The following is a 27533-nucleotide window of genomic DNA, read 5'->3' on the forward strand; positions in this document are numbered from 1 at the left end:
GAGTCTAAAGTAAAGACCTCACAGTCGTGAGTGCCCATGAGAGCAGGGCTGATAAAGGAAGAACAGTGTGCTCCCTAGATGGAATACCCTGCAGCCAGGAGAACCAAAGATCCACAACTACAAGGAACAGGACAGCTGGATGGGATGGGCAGGAGGATTGGGAACAGAGATTTTCTCTCTCCTTCTACAAGAATAGGTTCTATCATCATTCCAGGTCATCTTGGAGAGGAAAGTCCCAGAGAGTCAAAGGAGGAATGAAAGCCTGTAATTCATGCTGGATCTAAGAGAGACAAAGAAAAATCAGGTCCAGTAGTCAGAGGTAAAACTTCAAGGGAAGGAAAGAGGCAGCAATGAGGGAGAAGAGGAGAAAAGTGGAGTAGAGGGAAAATTCATAATCAAAGGGAAAGATAAAGCACACTGGGCAGATGAGAGAACCAAAGGATCCAACCCAAGAAAAATGGGATTGGGGGAAAGAGGGAGGGAAGGAGGTAGGGAACACCGAAACAGGGAGGGAGAGACAGAAAGAAAGGGGACTGACTGGGGACAGCAGAGCTAGGCTGAGGGGAGCACAAGGGTCAGAAAGAGGCCAGGAGAGGCCTGGGGAGAGGGAAAATATACACAAGGGAGGGTCAGCCCCAAAGGGAGGAAGGCCCAGTAACAGGTAGGATGGGAAAGAGAGGAGCAGAGGGGCCAAGGGCATCCTCACCCCGGGGCTCTCCCAGCACCTGTGCACAGGTGGCACCAGGACTCCCGGCCTCCCTGGGGTGCCTGCGTCCTCCCACATCCTGGGAGCTCTGTGGTGGGAGAGGAGACAGTCAGCTTCCCTGTAGGACAGAGAAGCCGCCCTACCACACGTGCCCCTGTCTGCCTCCTCGCCCTCCAGGGACTCTGAAGTTGTCCCCAGGGTCACCTACCCAGGATCCTGACCTCACGCTCAGCACAGGCTGGAATCCTCCCTCTGGGAGCTAGCTGGACACCCCCGCCGCCCCTATAGGACCACTGACCCCTGGCAACCTCCGCCTGTGCCCAGTCCCAGCTCCTGCCCATCTGCTGGGAAGACTGGAGGGGGTCTTGGCTACAAAGGGCTCAGGCAGGGAGCTCTGTGCTCAAGTCACCTTCAGAGCCAGGGCTCCGGGAACCTGCCAGGGCCCCGGCAGTGCCTGTGTGCTTCTGGCTTTGCCAGACTGTTCTCCAAGAAGGTATGCCACATTTCCACATGGTGATACTCCCACCCACAGGGAAGGCAAGGCTGGTTCAGTCCTTCCCTGTGTCCCTCGGCCATCCAGCAGCACCCAGGAGCACCTACTCGGGGTCCCACCCCGGCAGGAACCTGGCATGCAAGGATGTGCTAGGTACTGTCCTGCCCTCGAGGAGATGGCAGCCTAGAGGAGACAGGAGAGGACCCAGGTGACCCCATATCTTCGTCCCACGGACCCACCCCTGCTCTGCCTGTGGACCCCAGCTGAAGGGATGCCTCAGGACCCGGCTTCCACCTTTGGTGTCCGCAGCCACCTGCTTGCTGCCAGGACCTTCACAGTCCACGCGCTGGGAGGACAGGTGTATGATTGAGAAAGGCCCACCGACGGCTTCACTCTTGTCCCTGCATGTCAGGCTGTCTGGGCCTGTCCCCGCCTGGGACCTGGCTGTGCGGGAAGTCATCGTGAAACAAGGAGGCATCACTGGCCTGTTGCACCACATGGTAACATAGGGAAGGCTTGTTGCCACCCGTCACCTATCCCTGGAAGATAAAGTCTTCTGGGGGCATCAGGTTCCTGGAGGCCCAGGGGGACGGTGGTGGGTGAAAAAAAGGAAGGTCCAGAGGGCTTTTCGGGGTCCAGGCAGGGGCTTTTTCATCTTTGTGTCTCCAGCCACGTGGAACCAGCCCGGGAAGCTTTTGTTGCCTTCGCCGGTGGCCGCTGGGCAGCCCTGCCCCGAATTCGGCTGGTCCATGTGGTCACATCTCATGCTTTTCTCTGTTGCAGTTGGGAACACGGTCACCCCTTGAGACCCAGGGGCTGCCCCTTCCATCCCTCAGGCCCTCTACGTGATGACTGTCCCCAGGCCCCGTTCCCAGGACACTGATCCTCTGTCCCCACGCCCTCTGGGCTTCTCCTCAGCCCAGGACATCAACCCCATGGGTCCAACCTGAACCCCTTCTCCTTGAGGGAGCAGCTCTAGGTGGCCAACAAGGGAGCCTCGACCTGGGTGACTCTGCTGAGCCCAGCTGTGGAAGGAGGGGCGTTCATCCAGAGTGACGTGAGCTCAGCAACTCAGGGATTGTGTACCAGAATAGTGGCCGGGATATGGCTTGGGGCTGACCTCCTCCCAAGCCGCTGGGTGGTCCTGTTCTTCCCCTGCCAGGACGCCCCAAATGCAGGAGAGCCGGGGCGGGGGTGTCACCAGGCGCCTCTCACGGCCTCAGTGGGAGAGGGCTCCAAGCAGGGTGTCAAGGGAAATCTGTCGAGGCGAACCAGAGCCTCAGCTTGCAATGCTTTGGGGATTTCCAACGACCATCTGTCCAGAATGCCAGAGCGTTTGTAAAACTCAGCGCCAGGGCTTTCTTGAGAATAGCAAACATTTGGAAAGACCCGAAGTGTGCTCCGCTAGGGGACTGGCTGGATCAAGTGGATCAGGGCTCGTGCACACGCAGAATCTCACGGGCCCTTGTGAATATTGATGGCGCCTCTCGGGATTTGAGGAGCTCGCCTTCCTCCTCTGACATACTGAGACCTGGGGGGCTGTGTAGGCCCGGCATCCGGGCGGAGGGGGGCAGGCCTCCAGGTGTGGGTCCCGCCTGGATTCCAGGGCAGGACAGGACGGCCACCACCTGCAGACCAGAGGCCGGCCCCCTCCCAGGCCCTGCCCCGACCCTCCCTTAATCCCTCGCCCCTCCTGAGCCCCGAGCTGGAGGTCAGGGGACACCCATTTTCCCGAACCTCCCAGCGGGCAGGAAACGGGGGCCCGGGGCCCAGTCGGCCAGTCTTGTGTCTATTTCTTAAGTCGGGGCGCGGGCACTGGGGGCTCACTTGGCATCACGTCAATCCTCATGTAAGGAAACTTCTAGGAAAGCATGTGAAGGGTGGGCTGATTGATCATTTGACACGGGAGTGACTGAGAGTGTGTGGTGAGTTGTCTGAAAACACAGGACAAGTGGGCTTCCTCTCTGAAAAGTAATTGTTTCCTTGGGAGCCTGTATGACTTCCTCTTCCCCTGAAGGGAGCTCCCTCCTATTTTCTTCTCATCATTGTGTCTGAGATTCGGCTATTGCTTGTGGGATCGCGTAAACCTCCACGCTTACAGAGACATCTTGGTGCCCCATTTCGGACGTTCCTCAGCTTGCCAGGCTCTGAGTTGGGGCGCATGGGCCGAGCATGGAGAGCACGAGGGTCACCTCCCGGCTCTGGCTGTGACCTCTCCCCCAGAGGCTGTGTCCTCCCCTGTGGGGGGACCTGAGAGGACCCGTCCTCACTGCTGGGCGGGGTGGGAGGGTTCAAAGAGCCACTCCCAGTCCTATGAGGCATGAGGAACAGACCCTGGTGGCCAGTCAGGCTCGCTCCTGCCTGCCTCAGATCCAGTCCTTAAAGTGTATCACGCTGGGCGTGGGGGAGACCCGCTGTCAGCTCCCAGGTCACACGGTGGGTCACACTCCAGGACCCAGAACACTGGAGGCAGAAACAGCAAGAACGTGGAGGAGAGGCCCAGAGAGTCAAGGTGACCGTGGGCGTCCAGCTCCGGGGAGTACAGGGGTCCAGCTGGCTGCGGTCCTCCGACAGGAAGAGGGTACGAAGCCCAGGGTCTATGTAGGCAGGTCGGACACCTTTGTCCCTTTTTTCCCTCTTTCTCTCTTTTGATCCTTTTTTTAAAAAAAGATTTTATTTATTTGTTCATAAGAGACACACAGAGAGAAGCAGAGACACAGGCAGAGGGAGAAGAGGCTCCCTGCGGGAAGCCCGAGGTGGGACTCGATCCCAGGACCCCGGGATTACGACCCGTGCCAGTGGCAGATGCTCACCCACCGAGGCCCCCAGGCATCCCTCTTTTGATCCATTTTTAAATGTAATTTCCAAATTTTATTTGAATTATATAGATGAAATTCAACTCAATTATGTTGATAAAAAGGGTCACTAAAAATCCCACCCCTGGGGCGCCAGGGTGCCTAGTGGGTTAGGGCTCCCCCTTTGGCTCAGGGCATGGTCGCAGAGTTGGGATCGAGCCCCAGGGCGGGCTCCCTGCTCGCTGTGGAGTCTGCTTCTCCCTCTCCCTCTGCCTCTCACGCCTGCTCCTGCTCTCTCTCTATCAGATAACTTTAAAAAAAATCTTAAAAAAAATGCCAACCCAGCCCAGATGGCCAGTGACTTCAGAATACAGGTGGGGGCCGCGCTGGTTCCCGCCCGCCAGCCCCGCTGGGTGAAGAGGGCACAGCCGAGGGCCCACGACCCCACCTGGAGTCCGGACTCATGACCACTGAGACCAGGAGAGGCGTCAAGCGTCAGCTTAGCCCAGAGAGGAGAGCTGTCAGAACGGGATAATGGAGACGGTGGAGGGGCATCGTCCAGAGGCGCACGAGGAGAGCGGGTCCCGGAGCAGACGAACGTCCAGCCAGCGCCCGGCGGGTCACCCGGCCCGGGCTCGGGGCACACGCGGGGCCTGCCGGGCCGCCCACCTGATGACAGGAGAACCTGGGGCCGCAGGGGCTGGGAGCTGCCGGGCCTGCAGGAGCTGCGGGTGCCCGACCCCCCGAGGGGCAGTGCCCGTCTCCCAGCCTGTCCAGTAGGAGGCTACGCTCCCCGAGGGCCCGGCGCGACCTCACATCCCACTGGTCCCTCGAGTCCTTGCCACCTGCAGCCCAGGGCGAGTCCCACAGACATGCTTCCCGGTGGCCCCGACCGCCTGCCGCCTAGAGCCGGCCCTGCTGGATCCGGTGCTGGATCCGGGGGGCCAGGGCTCCATGGGGACCACGGGGAGGAGCGGGCTTCCGTCTCAGCCCCGGCCTGGCCCCCGTCCCTCCCGGTCCCCCTGGTGGCCTCGCGCTGCTCCAGCCCCTCCAGCCCGGGACACGTTGGCCCTGTCACCGGCCACCACACGCTACCCGGGTCCCCCCTCTTACCGTGGAACCCCACTAGCATTCCTGCAGGTGCGACACACGGGACCTGCGAGGTCGCCTGTTACATTTATATATCGCCTGAGTTCGGTTCGTTTCCTGTCACACTGGCTACAAAGCATCATCCAGAGCCTGCGTCCCTGTGGGGAAGGAAACGGAAGGGTACCGGTGTGACGACAGACGCCTGACAAATCACGGCGACAGACAAACCCAAGCCCAAACCCAAAGTTCTGTCTGTGTCCTTGCCGCCCCCGGAGCTGGACACACCAGCCCTGAGCCCGTCCCTCTGCGCTCCTGTGGTCTGTGCCCAGGTCACCCCCTGGCTTGGAGTTCCCGGCCGTCACCCAGCACCTTTGCCACCGCCCACGATGCTGAGAGTCCACCCCTGGGCCCCCCTCCCGTCCTCCCAGACTTTGAAGGGACATCGCTGGTCCCAGCCTCAGCTTGTCCCCTCTCCGGCTGAAGGTGCACCTCCCCTCCAGTCAACCGCCCACGGCCTCCCCGGCCTGCCCTCTGACAGAGGAGGACCCCGGCTCCCTGCTGTCTCCCAGCTCCCCACCCCCAGGCCTCCCCTCGGAGCCTCGGCTTTGCCTTCGACATTCGGAACCACAAGCTGAACCCCCAGCACCTTCTGCAGTTGCAATGACCAGCGATGCAGATAGTCTGTCCCAAGGAGCAAGCAGAGATCACCCTCCTTGGGGGCTGTTGCCGAGTCACGTGTGTGTTTCCAAGACGCCCCCGAGAGTTCAAGGTCAGTGCCACCCGCTCCTGATACTCGGCAGCAGGCTCGCCCTGTGAGCCTGACTCCTCTTTGGAGCATTCCAGAAACCATCCAGGGAGCACGACAGGGTGCTGGGGAAGGGGCTCGGGTTGGGGTCAGAGACATGGTCTGGGGCCAAGGACCCTGAGGCCTGCTCATCTTGTCACTCTGGGACCTGAATGGAGCCTCCTGGGAGTGTGTCCTACACAAAGTCAGACAGACTGAGCAAATGACAGTATAGGACAGCAGTTCCTGGGAGTACGGGGTTCTCCAGTAGGTTCCAAATCACTTGTTGTCCTGCGGAAACTCAAAGTTCACAGGCTGCTGGCCTGCAGCCTTCTCTGGGTCACTGTGCTCCCCCAGGTCCTCCCCTTTGGGGTGCTGCCCCTGCCTGAGCCCCTCCCTCCCGCTCCACCGTGGTCATCTAGGTCTGACTCTCTGTCCCTCCGGATCTCAACCTACAGGGTGCCTCTCCCAGCCCCTTACAGTCTCCGTGTGCGGCTGGTGCTCCCTTGAGGCCCTGACAGGGAGGGGAGGAATCTGGGAGGGGGCCCCCCGGGACTGTCCTGCGATCTAGGAGGGACTTGTGCAGGCTCACCAGCTGCCAGGGCTCCACTTGGGGGGGGCGGGTGGAGTCCACAGAGGCCAGCGGGAGAGCGATGGCCGGCCTGTGGGGGGTCCTGCCTGGGTGCCTGTCCCTTGGGGTCTGTCTGGGTGCCCTGTGTCAGGAGGGGCGGAGCTCAGCTTCTGTGCAGGGAAGCCCTTCCCTCTGGCTCCCTCCAGGGTAGGGCATTACAGGGGTTGGGGCTGGACTCCCCCCGCCCCTCTGCCCTGCCTCCACCCAATATGGAGACTCATTTTGCTTTAAGATTTTATTTATTAATTCATCAGAGAGAGAGGCAGAGACACAGGCTCCATGCAGGGAGCCCGACGGGAGACTCGATCCCGGGTCTCCAGGATCAGGCCTGGACTGAAGGTGGCGCTAAACCGCTGAGCCCCCCCCCCCCCCCCCCCCCCCCCCCCCCCCGGGCTGCCCAGACTCCTTTTTATTCTCTTACAAGGTGCCTGCATTCCCACCAGTGCTGCTGACAATAGGATAGGCTGGCAGTGGGGAGGTTTCTATTTCAAATCCCTCCCCCCCCACCCCTCCCCTACCGCTAGGCTTAGTGATTATGACTTGCAATAGAGGGAATTCGTGTGACACTTCCCTCCTTGAGGGCCCACTACACACTGAGAGGCATTTGCAGGTTTGCAAGGGGTTGCAAGCCTTTATTTAGCTCTCTGGACATCGTGACACATTTACAGAGAAACAGTTGGTAGAAGATCCTTAATATTTCCCTGCATGGCTCTGCATCGAAAATCAATTAAAGTAATTACTTCTCTAAAAATTGAAAACTCCTCCGCGGCGTTGACTGTAATCTTAATGATGTATGTTTGGAACCTAGGACAGATTTTTCAATGAAAGGAAATCTACTCAGATTTTTTTTTTTTAAAGACACTTTCTTCCGGGCCCATTGCCTTAAGCTGGTTTCCTTGGGTCAAGCTGAAGATGTTGGTGGAGGGCAAGTGGGCATTTCCTGGGAGGAAGTGTTTCCTTCTGCTGTTCACAGACGCCTCCTGAGGTCTATAGGCAGACTGAGGTCCATCCTTCAGGCTCCTTCTGCAGGTGGAGACAGGGGGGCAGAGGGGAGGTGCAACAGCCACAGGGATGGGGAAGGGAGGGGGCACCAGGAGGTGAGGGTCAGAGGAGTGTGGCCAGGGCGGGCAGGAGTGGAGCTGGCGCCCCGGAGGGAGCAGGTGACCCAGGGGAGGCTGTGAGAGGGGCCGGGAAAGACCAGGGAGACGACAGGAGGGAGAAGGGCAGCGGAGGCAGCAGGAGGGAGGGAGGACCTCACCTGGAGAATGGCCCGAAGTTGCTGAGACAATTGCTGACTCCTCCTGTCCAGATCAGCCCAGGGCTGGAAGGGTGAGTCCTGGTGGTCCACGAAGGTCTGCCAGCAGTACTCAAAGTCTGCATGGAGGCGGGGGAGGGAGGTGGGCTGGGCTCTGGGGAGGGCCAGGGGCCTCAGGGTGTCTGATCTCCGGGACAGGCTGAGCCCCTCCCCACTGCACATCTGCTGTGTCCCCTCCCCGGGGCTCCCCTCACCCCGCGGGACTCTTTCTTCAGCCTGGAACCTCAGCCACCTGACTTGTCTCCTTTCTGGAGTCTCCGTGGCACGGCCACCCACGATTCTCCCTCCCCTTCTGGACACCGGTCGCCCCTGACCTGCAGGCCCATGGCCCTCCTGTCCTGTGCCCTGCGGGCTCTGCCCACCCCCCCCCCCGCAGGCAGCCAACAGGGGCCACCGCCAAGCATACTACTCCTGCCCACCCCTCTGTAGCACCCCCAGGCCTCTCCCTGCCCTCCGTCCCCCCAGGAGGCCCACGCTGACCTCTGAAGGTCATGATGGAGATGTGGACCCCAGCGTCGTACAGTTCGCGCAGCCCCTTCACATAGGGTCCCATGGTGTAGATGCGGGAGGCCAAGATGCTCAGGCTCACGTGTCTGTTCTTGGCCAGAAACCGAATAATCTCCTCGGCACATTTTTCGCAGGGGGTCCAGGAGAGAAAGCACGTGACCTTGTAGCTGAGCTTCTGGTCCAGGTTCCTGGAGCGGATGTGCTCCAGGAGGAACCACTCGGCATGTTGTCCCCCGCCACCCTGACACAGAAGAGGCACGGAAGGGTTCCTGCATTGGCAGTCAATACGGGGGGGGGGGGGGGGCGGGGGGGGGCGGGAGGTCCTGGCCTCAGGGAGGCCCCGCTCAGGTCCTGACCCTGGGATGTCAACGCACTATTCCCAGGATCCAGGGTCACCAGGACGGGTGGACAAGCGCAGGAGGGCAATTTCCCAGGGGCCTGGTGGGCGGTGCTCGGGACCCCCATTCTGCCTCTGCTCACTATGGCTCCGCACCTGCCTGTACCTGACGGGTGTCCCTTCAGGTGCTTGCGGTCCCACTGATCAGGGGTTTGCAGGATTTCTGGCTTTTACACCACCGCATTCAAATATGATCCAACTTGACTACTGAGTTCCAGGAGCCCCGCTAAGCTTGTGCCCAAGGGAAGGGTCTTCGGGACCCTCACGACTGGGGCCCTGCAGGCAGAGGCAGCAGAGCCACAGACAAGGGAGAGAGGAGGCCAGGTGAGCACCCAGGTCAGTGACCTGATGCCGTGGGAGTGGGTGCTTCCTCCAGGGAGGGGTCCAGCCCTGTCTGCATCCACCCACTCACCCACTCCACGCGGGTGTCGCTACCTCCACGAGCCCCAGCGCCAAGCCCTCGGCAGATACACAAGGGCTCGCTGGGGGGGGCGGGGCAGGGCTGGGCAGGGGCGCCCGGGGGGAGGTGCCTGGCTCATGGGATGAAAGTCACTGTTGGGGTCATAGGACTGCGACATGAGTCCAACCAGTCCAGGGGAGGGATTGTCTAGCAAGGACCCGGAGCAAGTCAGGTGAGCGGTAGCAGCGCAGAGATCTGGGCGGAGCGTGATGGGGACACGGGGACCGAATGGACATTCGGGGGGATGCTGGTGTGGGCAGCAGTGCCTTGGCAGGATCCCCAAGAGTGGGCGAGGGTCCCTCCAGTCCCTCTCGCTTGTGGCCAGGGGGAGCGTCGAGAGCCCACACAACTCGGGCTCTCTGGCCAGGGGCCGCCCCGGGGAAGGGGCCAGGGAAAGCTGACCCCTTGCCTGGAAGCCTTCTCCTCTGTCCTAACTCTTCCTCGGAGGCACAGCAGAAGGGGAGAGGCTGAGCCCGGGGCTTCGGGTGACAGGGACTGACGGTGTCAGGCCTTGGGCCACTGGGACTGCTTCCCAATGTGTGGCTCCAAGCCAGTGACCACCACAGAAACGGTCCCCACCTGACTCCAGGCGAGCTGTGGCTGCTGGGCCGGGACCAAGCCTGAGAGGTGCGTGGGTCCAACCCCACACCTCATGTCCACCCAGAACCTTCTACCCCCTGATGGTCCCAGTATTGGGAGGCCCTGCACACTGCAGTCAGCCTGGGCCAGTCACCTCATTTTGAACGATGTCCTTATCCTGGTCCAGAAGGACCCCAGAGCTGCCATCGCTGAGCTCCACTTGGTAGCAGAGGTAGGTCTTGGATGGGTTATGATCATTCCGGAAGTTCTGGGTGAAGGTGTTCTCATCCAGTAGGTGTCTGTGGACACAGGAGTGGGGGAGAAGCTCAAAGACTCGGGGCTCCCTTTAGGGTATTGAGCATCATCTTGCTGATGTATGTTTAGAGTAGAAGAGAGATTTTACATAAAACGTACAGATACTTTGGGGCGCCTGGGTGGCTCACGGTTGAGCGTCTGCCTTTAGCTCTGGGCATGATCACAGGGTCCTGGGATCGAGTCCCGCTTCGGGCTCCCCCCAGAAAGCCTGCCTCTCTCTCTCTGCCTGTGTGTCTGCCCCCACCCCCCGTGTCCCTCATGAAGAAATAAATAACATCTTAAGAAAAAACCCAAAGAACAGCTAGTTTGATCTTTAGAACGCTAAAGTATTGCTTATGAGCTCATTGCGTTTTGCCAGATTCTTTGGATCCTCAGCGCACGCCCTTTACCCCGGCACCCCACATGCTGGCCAGACCCACAGAGGACAGGCTTCCACTCGCTTGCTGGTGCCACCCCGCCTCCCTCTGCGACCCCTTCCGAGGGCCCCCGGGGAGGCCAGGCCAGTCCTCTGCCCGGTGCCCCACAGGAGCAGCCCGGGGCGCTCAGACCTCGCCGGGGCCTCTCCCTCTCCCCGGGCAGGCTGGCATCCCATGTCCTGGTCTCACCAGCCCATCCCCGTCCTGCCGACCCTCTCCCTGTGGTGGAGGGACACCCTGGGGATTCCCCCCTTGACGTCAAGGCCAGCCCGAGCCACACGCTGTGTCGGGGCCCGACACATGCCCACTCGGGACCATTGCCGAAAACACAACACCAGAGCCTACTCTCCTCAGATAATCACGGGATTTTCTATAAGGATGAAAATACCACGTGCCCTTTCCAAACCAAAATCCTACAGCTGGGAGGGACCTCCTGGCCCAAGGCTCACAAGTGATCCCCAGGCCCAATTCCACCTGGAATTCCAGGATCGGAGGGAGTGAGGATCGGGACCATCAGGGATGAGTCCCGGAGCCCAAGGGAAGCCGGCGGGACATCAGAGCCGGACGGGCCAGCAGGAGGGAGGCAAAGACGTGGAGGAGCCCTGGGGTCCAGGAGGAGCCCCTGGGGGTGGCGGTGCCCCATCAGGCCGCCCTGGGCAGGGGCTCAGCAGCAGGTGATGCAGGAGGCGGGGTACCTGTCCCAGTCTTCCGGGCCAGCCTCCATGTCCGCGGCCCTTCACCGCCTCTGGCTCTGTGCCGGCTGCTCCTCCACCTGGTCGCACCTGTGCTCCCCCGTCGAGGTGCTCCCCGCGGACCCAGGAGCCTTATATACCATCAGCGCTCCTGGCAGCTGCTGAGCTGGCATTACCGCGCCACACCCCTTCTCGACTTGGGCTACTACTCATGCCACCCTCATGGGTGTCGACATAGGAGGAAGTTGTCTGGGAAGTGTCCTACCCGAAGTCCCCAGGGTCAGGTTTTGGTTTCTCTGCTCTGACGGAGGCCCTACCTGGAAGCCTCAAGGAGTGACCAAGGGCAGATGAGGTCCGAGGGGGGTGCGGTCCCTCTCAGATTGAGGGACCAGCAAGGCGGGAGGCCTTGGGACCTGGACAGGCGTCGGGACCCTGGAGGGCGGCCCGGGCACAGACACAGCCCCAGAGGGCAGGCTCCTGGGCGGTGTCCCCACCCCACCTCCCAGGAGTCTCCCTTAGCAGCCAGCAGGGCCTTGGCCTGACCTGGGCTCCCCGGGGCCCTCAGGGTGAGACACCTGTGCACCTGCACACAACCTTGTCCCGGGATGGCCGGAGCGTCCGGTCTGAGAAACGGCAGCCGGACCTTCCTCCCGGGTCCTCTCCAGGCGGGAGGACAAACTCCGGCTGAGCTCTCCTTCGGAGCCCACTCCCTAGGCGCCCACCACCCACTGGATGATTGAGACATTCAGCCCCATTACCACCGCAGCAGAAATGAAAGGCTCCAGAGGGACTGGGACTTGGCCAGGGCCCCACAGGGGTCAGAAGGATGGGTGCAGGGATGCAGGGATGCGGGGACGCAGCCCTCCTCCTGGGCGGCCACCTGTGCTCTTCTGTCCACCTCCAGGCCTGGAGCGATGAAGGGGAATTTGTGTTCCGGTCCCGAGGGGACCCGGGGCCCTACCCTCGTCCCCGTGGGGCTGCCCCTCTGGCCCACTGACTCCCCCATCCTGGCTTCCCTACCCACTCCACCCCGCATCCTGGCCCAGCCTCCCTCCCTCCCTCCCTGGGGCTGTGTCTGTCCCAGGGGCCAGCGGGGCCAACCCGGGCCTGAGTCACACCTGGCTGCCTCCACCGAGAGTCGCGGGGCTGATCCCCCTCCCCGCTGTCTAGTCACATCTGAGAGTGGAAACCTTAGCACAGTGTCCCTTCCTCCTGGGGAGGACAGACAGAACGGTGACCTCCCGGGGCCTGTGTTGAGGCCCCTCCCTCATCCCTCAGCCTCTAGACCCGGTCCTCTCTAGCCCTGACCCTGGCCCCTGGGGGCCCAGGTGGTCTCTGCGGTGTCCTGCCTGGTGCCCACACTTTCCACTCACAGCCTCTGCACCCAACGGACCGCACACACCCACAGTCTCTAGCCCTCCTGAGCTGGAGCCCCCATCCCTCCCTGGACGGGGGCTGCGGAGGCCAGGCCTGGGTCCCTGAGGATTTCCCCCACCCAGTCCCCAGCTCTTGCCTTCCAGGGGGGAGGATGCGGCCCTGATGCAGGCCAAGCTCTCTTCCAGGACCCCCAGAGTTTCCTGGTCACTCACCCCCTCGAGGCAGCGCTGCTGGTCCCCCCATACCCATTGTTTCCGAGGGAGGGACCCCTATGTGTGCACGCAGCCCTGTGCTGGGGCAGGCAGTGGGTCCAGGAGCGAGAGGTCCTGCTGTATAAGCCCTGGCCCTGGAGGCCCACTGAGGGCAGCAGCCCCCCCACACACACACACACATCTGTCCCCTGCCTTCCAGGTGGCTCCTGCAGCCAGGACACCCGCATCTCAATGGGCTCAGCCTGCGGCACTGGCTCTCCTGAGCAGAGGTGCCCCTTCAACCGTCCTGGAGCGTCTGTGGGGAGACCAACGGGGCCTCCTTTACAGGAGGGTGCTTTGCTCCCACTTTCCCGGGACAGTCTCCCTAGCACTCCAGCTCCTCTGCCAGCAGCTCTGAGGTCTCAGGTTCTGGAATGTTTATCAGCACCCCGTCCTTCCCGGCTCCCCTACCCCTGCACTGTCTGCTCCGTGCCTCCGCCTGCCTGCCCCCTCTACTGCAGACGAGACTGGCTCTGCGTGTCTCCACGTCTGGAAGACCGATTTGCAGTGAGTGACCAGAGTACAGGCGGTGAGAGCATCCTCGTCCCGGGAAGACCAGAGGGCACATCCCGGCCAACAAGGTCTTGCCCTTCTCCCCAAGGTTACCTCTTGACTCACCTGTGTGAGTCTCAGATGAGGGGCAGGAGCATGAGGCCCCGCCAGCTGGGACCTGGGAGGGGGGCCTCACCTCAATGTTCTCGTCCCCCTGGTCCTTCCCGAAGGACCCCAGCCCCGCATCCTCACCCATGGCCCCCGCCCCATGTTCTCTGAAGTCTGACTTCACACAGACTTCACAGCACAGGCCCAGGGACTAGCATGCTCCCTGTCCCTGTCTCCCTGAGACATGCTCCTGAAAAGGTGGCTGTAGAGCCTGCGTGGTGACCTCTGGGTCCAGGGGAAGCGCTCGACACGACCCGTGTGGCCATGACCAAGAAGCACACAGGCAGCCAGCTGGAGGAGGGAGATCCTGTCCTCTCCGGGGAAGGACAGCCCCTCCCCCCCGAGTCAGCTCCGGAACAGAGTGAAGATGTGAAAAGATCCTTACTGGGGTTCCGCCAGAGAGAGTTCCTAGCAAAGCGTGCCAGGGTCCGAGGAGGGAAGGGAAGGGAGGGCCCGGGTCCCCGTGAGAGCTCATGTCTGCACCCCTACCTCGGGAGCCGGTGCAGGCCAGGCCAGGACTGGTCTCTGTTCTCCCGTCAGGAAAACTGGGAACAGGCTGGGCTGCCCAGGGCGGGGGACGGGGGACAGACTGGTGGTGCCAGAGAGACAGACTGGAGCCAAAGTAGCCCAGGAGGGTGCACACACGGCCCCTCGGCCTGAGTCTCTCCACCGCTCAGGCAGCAGAAGGTCCCGTTAGCATCCTGACTCCAGGCCAGGTGGCTCTGGATGAGCTCCCAGCCCTGCCCCCCTGCAGGTGGCCTCCCCTCCCTGGAGCCAGGGGACAGGACAGGCTGCCTGTGCCCAGCCCTGGGGCGAGTAGTGCTCCCTGGCTGTGTCGTGTCCCCTGTCCAGCACCTCATGGTGGTCTCTGGCTCATGGGCAGAGCTTCAACACTGGGCTCCTGGAGAGACAGGGCCCTGGGAGATAGGGGGCAGGTCTTCCTGGACCCCACCCTCTGGAAACTGTAACTGTGGGGAACCTACTCCTCCTGTCGGGACCACCAGTCCTCTTCCTGGGTTGCCCCCTATCCCCTGTGTCACTGTACCATGGATTTTTTGGTGACTTGCTTCCTGGGCCAGAGGTAGGGATGTTGTCAGAGTCCAGAATCAAAACCAAAGGTGTGATTTGATGATGCTTTTCTTCCAACAGTCACCATTTGGGGAGTTTCAACCGCTGACGTTGGTCTGAGTTCAGATATTCACTTGGATGAGTCCTTTAACCCTGGGTGGTTCCTTTTTGTCATGTCCCTGCTTGTCGAGTAGCTGTGCGGGGTGTCTAGGTCATAAAGTGGCTGGGCTCGTTTGCTCAGGCACGTGTATAGGACGGCAGATGCTTGTCTATATGTGTGTCCTGAGGTCCCAGGGATATCCTGAGTAGGGAACCACCTCTTCTAATCCACCCCTAAGGCTCACAGTCCTGAGATAGACGCAAGATGTACGGTCACCTCAGCCCTGGAGGACAAAGTAGGCTGGTCTGAGCCACAGGCTGGTGTCCCTCTCTCTTTTCCCCACAGCACATTCTCTCTGCTCAGAATCCTCCTGCTTCTGGCCCTGGCTACCAGGGTTTGCTCCAAGCCTCCTCCTGGGCTGGGCTCAGGTCCTAATTCTGCTCTGCCTGGCGATCCTCAGTACGGAAGAACAGGGCTCAATCGACTCGTGTTATTGCTCTCGTTCACTTTACCAGTGGGTACCTGCTTCAGAGAGATGCAGATACTCAAGCAGGTGAAGGCTGTGGGTGGGTCCAGTACACCCAGTTTCTTCTACTCCCAAGACAAACAACATTGTTGGGCACTCCCATACTGACCTCTGAGGAAAGTATCTGGGGGCTGTTTCTGTTTCAGGCTCTGACAACCTGATGTGATGCCAGAAAATCTGTGGCTGTCACCTGTAGTGAGCAAGAGGGGGTGCAGCTCTGTTCTCTGACAGTCCCTCCTCCTGGGGACAGAGAACAAGGCCTTGGCTGGAGGAGCTCCTGTATCCGTTCCTGGATCCATCCCACCTCCCTTTCCAGGCCCTACATTTGTACTCCATATGTGTGCAGACTTCGGAGGGGGGGACGTAAGGGTCCATGTTGGGAATCAGGGATTGGGCCTCCGTCCTGGGCTCTCAGCGGGGGGGAATCACCTGAATGTAACAAACAAAGCGTCTGGGCTTTGCGAGCCTTCACTCTGGGCTGAGCGAGCTCTCAGGCGCTCCTGGCAGTTCCTCGCCGCAGCACAGAGCTGTCCGTGTTACACACTCAGGGAAGCTGCCAGAACTCCCCAGCTCGGCTCTTCGTGTTTGTCTTCTGCTATTCTCCTCGGCGACCAGAGGGCTGCCCCCCTCCAGGCACAGGGTCTCAGCCCAGGGAGCAAGACGGCCGCACAAACCTAACACCCCAGAGATCACACGTCCTTCTGCTGGGTCACAGTGGTTACCGAGTGTGATGATGGCCCAGCAGGGACCCATCGTTTACGGTTCCTGTTGGTGTTTCCTTTGGAGACCCCGCTTGTCCTGTTGCTCTCTGAGCCTTCCTTCTCACCGACCCCTTCCTCTGGGTGGCCCGCACCCCAGCCCTTGCCCTGCTCTCTCTCTAGGCCCTTCGTTCTGGCTCTGGTCCTGCTCTGGCCACACCCCCTCACCTCTCTGCTGATGCTCATTATGTGCAACCCTGTCCTATCGCACCTGGGTGGACCCTCCCTCATGTGCTCCCCCTTGGCTCCTCCGGCATCCCCAGTGTCTGAGCTCCAGCCAGAGGCTTCCCTGCGATGTCTCAGTGGGCCTCCAGGGCCAGGGCTTATACAGCAGGACCTCTCGCTCCTGGACCCACTGCCTGCCCCAGCACAGGGCTGCGTGCACACATAGGGGTCCCTCCCTCGGAAACAATGGGTATGGGGGGACCAGCAGCGCTGCCTCGAGGGGGTGAGTGACCAGGAAACTCTGGGGGTCCTGGAAGAGAGCTTGGCCTGCATCAGGGCCGCATCCTCCCCCCTGGAAGGCAAGAGCTGGGGACTGGGTGGGGGAAATCCTCAGGGACCCAGGCCTGGCCTCCGCAGCCCCCGTCCAGGGAGGGATGGGGGCTCCAGCTCAGGAGGGCTAGAGACTGTGGGTGTGTGCGGTCCGTTGGGTGCAGAGGCTGTGAGTGGAAAGTGTGGGCACCAGGCAGGACACCGCAGAGACCACCTGGGCCCCCAGGGGCCAGGGTCAGGGCTAGAGAGGACCGGGTCTAGAGGCTGAGGGATGAGGGAGGGGCCTCAACACAGGCCCCGGGAGGTCACCGTTCTGTCTGTCCTCCCCAGGAGGAAGGGACACTGTGCTAAGGTTTCCACTCTCAGATGTGACTAGACAGCGGGGAGGGGGATCAGCCCCGCGACTCTCGGTGGAGGCAGCCAGGTGTGACTCAGGCCCGGGTTGGCCCCGCTGGCCCCTGGGACAGACACAGCCCCAGGGAGGGAGGGAGGGAGGCTGGGCCAGGATGCGGGGTGGAGTGGGTAGGGAAGCCAGGATGGGGGAGTCAGTGGGCCAGAGGGGCAGCCCCACGGGGACGAGGGTAGGGCCCCGGGTCCCCTCGGGACCGGAACACAAATTCCCCTTCATCGCTCCAGGCCTGGAGGTGGACAGAAGAGCACAGGTGGCCGCCCAGGAGGAGGGCTGCGTCCCCGCATCCCTGCATCCCTGCACCCATCCTTCTGACCCCTGTGGGGCCCTGGCCAAGTCCCAGTCCCTCTGGAGCCTTTCATTTCTGCTGCGGTGGTAATGGGGCTGAATGTCTCAATCATCCAGTGGGTGGTGGGCGCCTAGGGAGTGGGCTCCGAAGGAGAGCTCAGCCGGAGTTTGTCCTCCCGCCTGGAGAGGACCCGGGAGGAAGGTCCGGCTGCCGTTTCTCAGACCGGACGCTCCGGCCATCCCGGGACAAGGTTGTGTGCAGGTGCACAGGTGTCTCACCCTGAGGGCCCCGGGGAGCCCAGGTCAGGCCAAGGCCCTGCTGGCTGCTAAGGGAGACTCCTGGGAGGTGGGGTGGGGACACCGCCCAGGAGCCTGCCCTCTGGGGCTGTGTCTGTGCCCGGGCCGCCCTCCAGGGTCCCGACGCCTGTCCAGGTCCCAAGGCCTCCCGCCTTGCTGGTCCCTCAATCTGAGAGGGACCGCACCCCCCTCGGACCTCATCTGCCCTTGGTCACTCCTTGAGGCTTCCAGGTAGGGCCTCCGTCAGAGCAGAGAAACCAAAACCTGACCCTGGGGACTTCGGGTAGGACACTTCCCAGACAACTTCCTCCTATGTCGACACCCATGAGGGTGGCATGAGTAGTAGCCCAAGTCGAGAAGGGGTGTGGCGCGGTAATGCCAGCTCAGCAGCTGCCAGGAGCGCTGATGGTATATAAGGCTCCTGGGTCCGCGGGGAGCACCTCGACGGGGGAGCACAGGTGCGACCAGGTGGAGGAGCAGCCGGCACAGAGCCAGAGGCGGTGAAGGGCCGCGGACATGGAGGCTGGCCCGGAAGACTGGGACAGGTACCCCGCCTCCTGCATCACCTGCTGCTGAGCCCCTGCCCAGGGCGGCCTGATGGGGCACCGCCACCCCCAGGGGCTCCTCCTGGACCCCAGGGCTCCTCCACGTCTTTGCCTCCCTCCTGCTGGCCCGTCCGGCTCTGATGTCCCGCCGGCTTCCCTTGGGCTCCGGGACTCATCCCTGATGGTCCCGATCCTCACTCCCTCCGATCCTGGAATTCCAGGTGGAATTGGGCCTGGGGATCACTTGTGAGCCTTGGGCCAGGAGGTCCCTCCCAGCTGTAGGATTTTGGTTTGGAAAGGGCACGTGGTATTTTCATCCTTATAGAAAATCCCGTGATTATCTGAGGAGAGTAGGCTCTGGTGTTGTGTTTTCGGCAATGGTCCCGAGTGGGCATGTGTCGGGCCCCGACACAGCGTGTGGCTCGGGCTGGCCTTGACGTCAAGGGGGGAATCCCCAGGGTGTCCCTCCACCACAGGGAGAGGGTCGGCAGGACGGGGATGGGCTGGTGAGACCAGGACATGGGATGCCAGCCTGCCCGGGGAGAGGGAGAGGCCCCGGCGAGGTCTGAGCGCCCCGGGCTGCTCCTGTGGGGCACCGGGCAGAGGACTGGCCTGGCCTCCCCGGGGGCCCTCGGAAGGGGTCGCAGAGGGAGGCGGGGTGGCACCAGCAAGCGAGTGGAAGCCTGTCCTCTGTGGGTCTGGCCAGCATGTGGGGTGCCGGGGTAAAGGGCGTGCGCTGAGGATCCAAAGAATCTGGCAAAACGCAATGAGCTCATAAGCAATACTTTAGCGTTCTAAAGATCAAACTAGCTGTTCTTTGGGTTTTTTCTTAAGATGTTATTTATTTCTTCATGAGGGACACGGGGGGTGGGGGCAGACACACAGGCAGAGAGAGAGAGGCAGGCTTTCTGGGGGGAGCCCGAAGCGGGACTCGATCCCAGGACCCTGTGATCATGCCCAGAGCTAAAGGCAGACGCTCAACCGTGAGCCACCCAGGCGCCCCAAAGTATCTGTACGTTTTATGTAAAATCTCTCTTCTACTCTAAACATACATCAGCAAGATGATGCTCAATACCCTAAAGGGAGCCCCGAGTCTTTGAGCTTCTCCCCCACTCCTGTGTCCACAGACACCTACTGGATGAGAACACCTTCACCCAGAACTTCCGGAATGATCATAACCCATCCAAGACCTACCTCTGCTACCAAGTGGAGCTCAGCGATGGCAGCTCTGGGGTCCTTCTGGACCAGGATAAGGACATCGTTCAAAATGAGGTGACTGGCCCAGGCTGACTGCAGTGTGCAGGGCCTCCCAATACTGGGACCATCAGGGGGTAGAAGGTTCTGGGTGGACATGAGGTGTGGGGTTGGACCCACGCACCTCTCAGGCTTGGTCCCGGCCCAGCAGCCACAGCTCGCCTGGAGTCAGGTGGGGACCGTTTCTGTGGTGGTCACTGGCTTGGAGCCACACATTGGGAAGCAGTCCCAGTGGCCCAAGGCCTGACACCGTCAGTCCCTGTCACCCGAAGCCCCGGGCTCAGCCTCTCCCCTTCTGCTGTGCCTCCGAGGAAGAGTTAGGACAGAGGAGAAGGCTTCCAGGCAAGGGGTCAGCTTTCCCTGGCCCCTTCCCCGGGGCGGCCCCTGGCCAGAGAGCCCGAGTTGTGTGGGCTCTCGACGCTCCCCCTGGCCACAAGCGAGAGGGACTGGAGGGACCCTCGCCCACTCTTGGGGATCCTGCCAAGGCACTGCTGCCCACACCAGCATCCCCCCGAATGTCCATTCGGTCCCCGTGTCCCCATCATGCTCCGCCCAGATCTCTGCGCTGCTACCGCTCACCTGACTTGCTCCGGGTCCTTGCTAGACAATCCCTCCCCTGGACTGGTTGGACTCATGTCGCAGTCCTATGACCCCAACAGTGACTTTCATCCCATGAGCCAGGCACCTCCCCCCGGGCGCCCCTGCCCAGCCCTGCCCCGCCCCCCCCAGCGAGCCCTTGTGTATCTGCCGAGGGCTTGGCGCTGGGGCTCGTGGAGGTAGCGACACCCGCGTGGAGTGGGTGAGTGGGTGGATGCAGACAGGGCTGGACCCCTCCCTGGAGGAAGCACCCACTCCCACGGCATCAGGTCACTGACCTGGGTGCTCACCTGGCCTCCTCTCTCCCTTGTCTGTGGCTCTGCTGCCTCTGCCTGCAGGGCCCCAGTCGTGAGGGTCCCGAAGACCCTTCCCTTGGGCACAAGCTTAGCGGGGCTCCTGGAACTCAGTAGTCAAGTTGGATCATATTTGAATGCGGTGGTGTAAAAGCCAGAAATCCTGCAAACCCCTGATCAGTGGGACCGCAAGCACCTGAAGGGACACCCGTCAGGTACAGGCAGGTGCGGAGCCATAGTGAGCAGAGGCAGAATGGGGGTCCCGAGCACCGCCCACCAGGCCCCTGGGAAATTGCCCTCCTGCGCTTGTCCACCCGTCCTGGTGACCCTGGATCCTGGGAATAGTGCGTTGACATCCCAGGGTCAGGACCTGAGCGGGGCCTCCCTGAGGCCAGGACCTCCCGCCCCCCCCCGCCCCCCCCCCCCCCGTATTGACTGCCAATGCAGGAACCCTTCCGTGCCTCTTCTGTGTCAGGGTGGCGGGGGACAACATGCCGAGTGGTTCCTCCTGGAGCACATCCGCTCCAGGAACCTGGACCAGAAGCTCAGCTACAAGGTCACGTGCTTTCTCTCCTGGACCCCCTGCGAAAAATGTGCCGAGGAGATTATTCGGTTTCTGGCCAAGAACAGACACGTGAGCCTGAGCATCTTGGCCTCCCGCATCTACACCATGGGACCCTATGTGAAGGGGCTGCGCGAACTGTACGACGCTGGGGTCCACATCTCCATCATGACCTTCAGAGGTCAGCGTGGGCCTCCTGGGGGGACGGAGGGCAGGGAGAGGCCTGGGGGTGCTACAGAGGGGTGGGCAGGAGTAGTATGCTTGGCGGTGGCCCCTGTTGGCTGCCTGCGGGGGGGGGGGTGGGCAGAGCCCGCAGGGCACAGGACAGGAGGGCCATGGGCCTGCAGGTCAGGGGCGACCGGTGTCCAGAAGGGGAGGGAGAATCGTGGGTGGCCGTGCCACGGAGACTCCAGAAAGGAGACAAGTCAGGTGGCTGAGGTTCCAGGCTGAAGAAAGAGTCCCGCGGGGTGAGGGGAGCCCCGGGGAGGGGACACAGCAGATGTGCAGTGGGGAGGGGCTCAGCCTGTCCCGGAGATCAGACACCCTGAGGCCCCTGGCCCTCCCCAGAGCCCAGCCCACCTCCCTCCCCCGCCTCCATGCAGACTTTGAGTACTGCTGGCAGACCTTCGTGGACCACCAGGACTCACCCTTCCAGCCCTGGGCTGATCTGGACAGGAGGAGTCAGCAATTGTCTCAGCAACTTCGGGCCATTCTCCAGGTGAGGTCCTCCCTCCCTCCTGCTGCCTCCGCTGCCCTTCTCCCTCCTGTCGTCTCCCTGGTCTTTCCCGGCCCCTCTCACAGCCTCCCCTGGGTCACCTGCTCCCTCCGGGGCGCCAGCTCCACTCCTGCCCGCCCTGGCCACACTCCTCTGACCCTCACCTCCTGGTGCCCCCTCCCTTCCCCATCCCTGTGGCTGTTGCACCTCCCCTCTGCCCCCCTGTCTCCACCTGCAGAAGGAGCCTGAAGGATGGACCTCAGTCTGCCTATAGACCTCAGGAGGCGTCTGTGAACAGCAGAAGGAAACACTTCCTCCCAGGAAATGCCCACTTGCCCTCCACCAACATCTTCAGCTTGACCCAAGGAAACCAGCTTAAGGCAATGGGCCCGGAAGAAAGTGTCTTTAAAAAAAAAAAATCTGAGTAGATTTCCTTTCATTGAAAAATCTGTCCTAGGTTCCAAACATACATCATTAAGATTACAGTCAACGCCGCGGAGGAGTTTTCAATTTTTAGAGAAGTAATTACTTTAATTGATTTTCGATGCAGAGCCATGCAGGGAAATATTAAGGATCTTCTACCAACTGTTTCTCTGTAAATGTGTCACGATGTCCAGAGAGCTAAATAAAGGCTTGCAACCCCTTGCAAACCTGCAAATGCCTCTCAGTGTGTAGTGGGCCCTCAAGGAGGGAAGTGTCACACGAATTCCCTCTATTGCAAGTCATAATCACTAAGCCTAGCGGTAGGGGAGGGGTGGGGGGGGAGGGATTTGAAATAGAAACCTCCCCACTGCCAGCCTATCCTATTGTCAGCAGCACTGGTGGGAATGCAGGCACCTTGTAAGAGAATAAAAAGGAGTCTGGGCAGCCCGGGGGGGGGGGGGGGGGGGGGGGGGGGGGGGGGGGGGCTCAGCGGTTTAGCGCCACCTTCAGTCCAGGCCTGATCCTGGAGACCCGGGATCGAGTCTCCCGTCGGGCTCCCTGCATGGAGCCTGTGTCTCTGCCTCTCTCTCTGATGAATTAATAAATAAAATCTTAAAGCAAAATGAGTCTCCATATTGGGTGGAGGCAGGGCAGAGGGGCGGGGGGAGTCCAGCCCCAACCCCTGTAATGCCCTACCCTGGAGGGAGCCAGAGGGAAGGGCTTCCCTGCACAGAAGCTGAGCTCCGCCCCTCCTGACACAGGGCACCCAGACAGACCCCAAGGGACAGGCACCCAGGCAGGACCCCCCACAGGCCGGCCATCGCTCTCCCGCTGGCCTCTGTGGACTCCACCCGCCCCCCCCAAGTGGAGCCCTGGCAGCTGGTGAGCCTGCACAAGTCCCTCCTAGATCGCAGGACAGTCCCGGGGGGCCCCCTCCCAGATTCCTCCCCTCCCTGTCAGGGCCTCAAGGGAGCACCAGCCGCACACGGAGACTGTAAGGGGCTGGGAGAGGCACCCTGTAGGTTGAGATCCGGAGGGACAGAGAGTCAGACCTAGATGACCACGGTGGAGCGGGAGGGAGGGGCTCAGGCAGGGGCAGCACCCCAAAGGGGAGGACCTGGGGGAGCACAGTGACCCAGAGAAGGCTGCAGGCCAGCAGCCTGTGAACTTTGAGTTTCCGCAGGACAACAAGTGATTTGGAACCTACTGGAGAACCCCGTACTCCCAGGAACTGCTGTCCTATACTGTCATTTGCTCAGTCTGTCTGACTTTGTGTAGGACACACTCCCAGGAGGCTCCATTCAGGTCCCAGAGTGACAAGATGAGCAGGCCTCAGGGTCCTTGGCCCCAGACCATGTCTCTGACCCCAACCCGAGCCCCTTCCCCAGCACCCTGTCGTGCTCCCTGGATGGTTTCTGGAATGCTCCAAAGAGGAGTCAGGCTCACAGGGCGAGCCTGCTGCCGAGTATCAGGAGCGGGTGGCACTGACCTTGAACTCTCGGGGGCGTCTTGGAAACACACACGTGACTCGGCAACAGCCCCCAAGGAGGGTGATCTCTGCTTGCTCCTTGGGACAGACTATCTGCATCGCTGGTCATTGCAACTGCAGAAGGTGCTGGGGGTTCAGCTTGTGGTTCCGAATGTCGAAGGCAAAGCCGAGGCTCCGAGGGGAGGCCTGGGGGTGGGGAGCTGGGAGACAGCAGGGAGCCGGGGTCCTCCTCTGTCAGAGGGCAGGCCGGGGAGGCCGTGGGCGGTTGACTGGAGGGGAGGTGCACCTTCAGCCGGAGAGGGGACGAGCTGAGGCTGGGACCAGCGATGTCCCTTCAAAGTCTGGGAGGACGGGAGGGGGGCCCAGGGGTGGACTCTCAGCATCGTGGGCGGTGGCAAAGGTGCTGGGTGACGGCCGGGAACTCCAAGCCAGGGGGTGACCTGGGCACAGACCACAGGAGCGCAGAGGGACGGGCTCAGGGCTGGTGTGTCCAGCTCCGGGGGCGGCAAGGACACAGACAGAACTTTGGGTTTGGGCTTGGGTTTGTCTGTCGCCGTGATTTGTCAGGCGTCTGTCGTCACACCGGTACCCTTCCGTTTCCTTCCCCACAGGGACGCAGGCTCTGGATGATGCTTTGTAGCCAGTGTGACAGGAAACGAACCGAACTCAGGCGATATATAAATGTAACAGGCGACCTCGCAGGTCCCGTGTGTCGCACCTGCAGGAATGCTAGTGGGGTTCCACGGTAAGAGGGGGGACCCGGGTAGCGTGTGGTGGCCGGTGACAGGGCCAACGTGTCCCGGGCTGGAGGGGCTGGAGCAGCGCGAGGCCACCAGGGGGACCGGGAGGGACGGGGGCCAGGCCGGGGCTGAGACGGAAGCCCGCTCCTCCCCGTGGTCCCCATGGAGCCCTGGCCCCCCGGATCCAGCACCGGATCCAGCAGGGCCGGCTCTAGGCGGCAGGCGGTCGGGGCCACCGGGAAGCATGTCTGTGGGACTCGCCCTGGGCTGCAGGTGGCAAGGACTCGAGGGACCAGTGGGATGTGAGGTCGCGCCGGGCCCTCGGGGAGCGTAGCCTCCTACTGGACAGGCTGGGAGACGGGCACTGCCCCTCGGGGGGTCGGGCACCCGCAGCTCCTGCAGGCCCGGCAGCTCCCAGCCCCTGCGGCCCCAGGTTCTCCTGTCATCAGGTGGGCGGCCCGGCAGGCCCCGCGTGTGCCCCGAGCCCGGGCCGGGTGACCCGCCGGGCGCTGGCTGGACGTTCGTCTGCTCCGGGACCCGCTCTCCTCGTGCGCCTCTGGACGATGCCCCTCCACCGTCTCCATTATCCCGTTCTGACAGCTCTCCTCTCTGGGCTAAGCTGACGCTTGACGCCTCTCCTGGTCTCAGTGGTCATGAGTCCGGACTCCAGGTGGGGTCGTGGGCCCTCGGCTGTGCCCTCTTCACCCAGCGGGGCTGGCGGGCGGGAACCAGCGCGGCCCCCACCTGTATTCTGAAGTCACTGGCCATCTGGGCTGGGTTGGCATTTTTTTTAAGATTTTTTTTAAAGTTATCTGATAGAGAGAGAGCAGGAGCAGGCGTGAGAGGCAGAGGGAGAGGGAGAAGCAGACTCCACAGCGAGCAGGGAGCCCGCCCTGGGGCTCGATCCCAACTCTGCGACCATGCCCTGAGCCAAAGGGGGAGCCCTAACCCACTAGGCACCCTGGCGCCCCAGGGGTGGGATTTTTAGTGACCCTTTTTATCAACATAATTGAGTTGAATTTCATCTATATAATTCAAATAAAATTTGGAAATTACATTTAAAAATGGATCAAAAGAGGGATGCCTGGGGGCCTCGGTGGGTGAGCATCTGCCACTGGCACGGGTCGTAATCCCGGGGTCCTGGGATCGAGTCCCACCTCGGGCTTCCCGCAGGGAGCCTCTTCTCCCTCTGCCTGTGTCTCTGCTTCTCTCTGTGTGTCTCTTATGAACAAATAAATAAAATCTTTTTTTAAAAAAAGGATCAAAAGAGAGAAAGAGGGAAAAAAGGGACAAAGGTGTCCGACCTGCCTACATAGACCCTGGGCTTCGTACCCTCTTCCTGTCGGAGGACCGCAGCCAGCTGGACCCCTGTACTCCCCGGAGCTGGACGCCCACGGTCACCTTGACTCTCTGGGCCTCTCCTCCACGTTCTTGCTGTTTCTGCCTCCAGTGTTCTGGGTCCTGGAGTGTGACCCACCGTGTGACCTGGGAGCTGACAGCGGGTCTCCCCCACGCCCAGCGTGATACACTTTAAGGACTGGATCTGAGGCAGGCAGGAGCGAGCCTGACTGGCCACCAGGGTCTGTTCCTCATGCCTCATAGGACTGGGAGTGGCTCTTTGAACCCTCCCACCCCGCCCAGCAGTGAGGACGGGTCCTCTCAGGTCCCCCCACAGGGGAGGACACAGCCTCTGGGGGAGAGGTCACAGCCAGAGCCGGGAGGTGACCCTCGTGCTCTCCATGCTCGGCCCATGCGCCCCAACTCAGAGCCTGGCAAGCTGAGGAACGTCCGAAATGGGGCACCAAGATGTCTCTGTAAGCGTGGAGGTTTACGCGATCCCACAAGCAATAGCCGAATCTCAGACACAATGATGAGAAGAAAATAGGAGGGAGCTCCCTTCAGGGGAAGAGGAAGTCATACAGGCTCCCAAGGAAACAATTACTTTTCAGAGAGGAAGCCCACTTGTCCTGTGTTTTCAGACAACTCACCACACACTCTCAGTCACTCCCGTGTCAAATGATCAATCAGCCCACCCTTCACATGCTTTCCTAGAAGTTTCCTTACATGAGGATTGACGTGATGCCAAGTGAGCCCCCAGTGCCCGCGCCCCGACTTAAGAAATAGACACAAGACTGGCCGACTGGGCCCCGGGCCCCCGTTTCCTGCCCGCTGGGAGGTTCGGGAAAATGGGTGTCCCCTGACCTCCAGCTCGGGGCTCAGGAGGGGCGAGGGATTAAGGGAGGGTCGGGGCAGGGCCTGGGAGGGGGCCGGCCTCTGGTCTGCAGGTGGTGGCCGTCCTGTCCTGCCCTGGAATCCAGGCGGGACCCACACCTGGAGGCCTGCCCCCCTCCGCCCGGATGCCGGGCCTACACAGCCCCCCAGGTCTCAGTATGTCAGAGGAGGAAGGCGAGCTCCTCAAATCCCGAGAGGCGCCATCAATATTCACAAGGGCCCGTGGGATTCTGCGTGTGCACGAGCCCTGATCCACTTGATCCAGCCAGTCCCCTAGCGGAGCACACTTCGGGTCTTTCCAAATGTTTGCTATTCTCAAGAAAGCCCTGGCGCTGAGTTTTACAAACGCTCTGGCATTCTGGACAGATGGTCGTTGGAAATCCCCAAAGCATTGCAAGCTGAGGCTCTGGTTCGCCTCGACAGATTTCCCTTGACACCCTGCTTGGAGCCCTCTCCCACTGAGGCCGTGAGAGGCGCCTGGTGACACCCCCGCCCCGGCTCTCCTGCATTTGGGGCGTCCTGGCAGGGGAAGAACAGGACCACCCAGCGGCTTGGGAGGAGGTCAGCCCCAAGCCATATCCCGGCCACTATTCTGGTACACAATCCCTGAGTTGCTGAGCTCACGTCACTCTGGATGAACGCCCCTCCTTCCACAGCTGGGCTCAGCAGAGTCACCCAGGTCGAGGCTCCCTTGTTGGCCACCTAGAGCTGCTCCCTCAAGGAGAAGGGGTTCAGGTTGGACCCATGGGGTTGATGTCCTGGGCTGAGGAGAAGCCCAGAGGGCGTGGGGACAGAGGATCAGTGTCCTGGGAACGGGGCCTGGGGACAGTCATCACGTAGAGGGCCTGAGGGATGGAAGGGGCAGCCCCTGGGTCTCAAGGGGTGACCGTGTTCCCAACTGCAACAGAGAAAAGCATGAGATGTGACCACATGGACCAGCCGAATTCGGGGCAGGGCTGCCCAGCGGCCACCGGCGAAGGCAACAAAAGCTTCCCGGGCTGGTTCCACGTGGCTGGAGACACAAAGATGAAAAAGCCCCTGCCTGGACCCCGAAAAGCCCTCTGGACCTTCCTTTTTTTCACCCACCACCGTCCCCCCGGGCCTCCAGGAACCTGATGCCCCCAGAAGACTTTATCTTCCAGGGATAGGTGACGGGTGGCAACAAGCCTTCCCTATGTTACCATGTGGTGCAACAGGCCAGTGATGCCTCCTTGTTTCACGATGACTTCCCGCACAGCCAGGTCCCAGGCGGGGACAGGCCCAGACAGCCTGACA

At 61.5% G+C, this 27533-nt stretch overlaps 2 protein-coding genes across 2 annotated transcripts in view; one reads left to right on the forward strand and one right to left on the reverse strand.

Moving 5' to 3' along the window:
- Positions 1-11339, reverse strand: part of LOC140642192 (DNA dC->dU-editing enzyme APOBEC-3G-like) — a 29890-nt gene extending 18551 nt beyond the window's left edge. The window contains exons 1-5 of the mRNA XM_072842668.1: positions 11183-11339; positions 9911-10055; positions 8294-8561; positions 7757-7872; positions 7494-7521 (exon numbers count right to left, since the gene is read on the reverse strand). Of these exons, the coding sequence (XP_072698769.1) occupies positions 7494-7521; positions 7757-7872; positions 8294-8561; positions 9911-10055; positions 11183-11211 (586 nt within the window). The 5' untranslated portion in view covers positions 11212-11339. The remainder of the gene's footprint in view (positions 1-7493; positions 7522-7756; positions 7873-8293; positions 8562-9910; positions 10056-11182) is intronic.
- A 6457-nt stretch (positions 11340-17796) lies between these two features.
- On the forward strand, positions 17797-22032 carry LOC140642225 (DNA dC->dU-editing enzyme APOBEC-3A-like). The gene is made up of 5 exons (XM_072842680.1): positions 17797-17953; positions 19081-19225; positions 20573-20840; positions 21262-21377; positions 21613-22032. The coding sequence occupies exons 1-5, from the start codon at positions 17925-17927 to the stop codon at positions 21646-21648; spliced, it is 594 nt and encodes a 197-aa protein (XP_072698781.1). The 5' UTR covers positions 17797-17924; the 3' UTR covers positions 21649-22032.
- The last annotated feature ends 5501 nt before the right edge of the window (positions 22033-27533 follow it).

This window comes from Canis lupus, chromosome 11 (genome assembly GCF_048164855.1).
Source record: "Canis lupus baileyi chromosome 11, mCanLup2.hap1, whole genome shotgun sequence".
NCBI classification, from domain to species: domain Eukaryota; kingdom Metazoa; phylum Chordata; class Mammalia; order Carnivora; family Canidae; genus Canis; species Canis lupus.